The 776-nt window shown below is 46.3% G+C and overlaps 1 protein-coding gene across 1 annotated transcript; it reads right to left on the minus strand.

Moving 5' to 3' along the window:
• Positions 1-38: 38 nt before the first annotated feature.
• On the minus strand, positions 39-770 carry LOC103399409 (phosphatidylinositol 4-phosphate 3-kinase C2 domain-containing subunit beta-like; the record flags this gene model as incomplete). The annotated part of the gene is made up of 3 exons (XM_008338102.2): positions 674-770; positions 368-548; positions 39-288 (listed from the first exon to the last, which is right to left on the minus strand). Coding segments are annotated over exons 2-3 (379 nt in total), but the record flags the coding sequence as incomplete, so codon positions are not given.
• Positions 771-776: the final 6 nt, after the last annotated feature.

The raw sequence follows: 776 nt of genomic DNA on the forward strand, positions 1-776 counted from the left end.
GAAAATAATGAGAATATTGGAAATTAAAAAAGAATTACCCTTAATTTCCACAATATAGCTAAACTCTCGTGAGACATGTATATTTGGAAAGTCAAGAGTCCCAACAACACAAATTACAAAAGTCATTTTCAGGGATGTAAAAATATATGTCATCCACACATACACAGTCTGGTGCTGTACCTGGATGTTGATTCCCTTGACAAGCAGGGTGGGGTTCAGAGGAAGTCTACAGCTGCTGTTGATGGAGAAGAACTGCTTCATTTCATCCAGACTTTCTCTGAGGACAGACTGCAACAGAAGCTTTTAGCGGATGAGATCGGCGAAAAGCAAATCGAAATGACATCATCAACCCATGATTCCTTCCTACCTGTCTGCTGGAAGGCGCCGCGTCCCGGACCTTGTGAGCAACGTTGGTGAGGATGGAGACCAGCCAGCCTTGACGGTCAAACTCTTCCCTCAGGCCGCCACCCACACAACACAGCAGAGCAGCTAGCATGTGCTGGTAGCGAGCACTGAACTGACTGTCCTGGAGGTTGTCCTTCAGCAGCCTGAGAACAAGGAGGTTCGGATGCAGAAAGGAAATGTGTTCTTGCTCTTGGATTTGCAATGATCATGTTTTGGAGTCTGACAAAAAAAAATATTAATATTCACGTTCCCAGGTGGAGGCACTCACCAAAACAGATAGTGTGCGACGCGAATGTCTTCGATGGCTCGTCTCAGGAGGAAACGAACCAGGGAGCTGTCCAGGTAACACTCGTACTTCAGAGCCTGACACA

This window comes from Cynoglossus semilaevis, unplaced genomic scaffold (genome assembly GCF_000523025.1).
Source record: "Cynoglossus semilaevis isolate Cse_v1.0 unplaced genomic scaffold, Cse_v1.0 C19028818, whole genome shotgun sequence".
NCBI classification, from domain to species: domain Eukaryota; kingdom Metazoa; phylum Chordata; class Actinopteri; order Pleuronectiformes; family Cynoglossidae; genus Cynoglossus; species Cynoglossus semilaevis.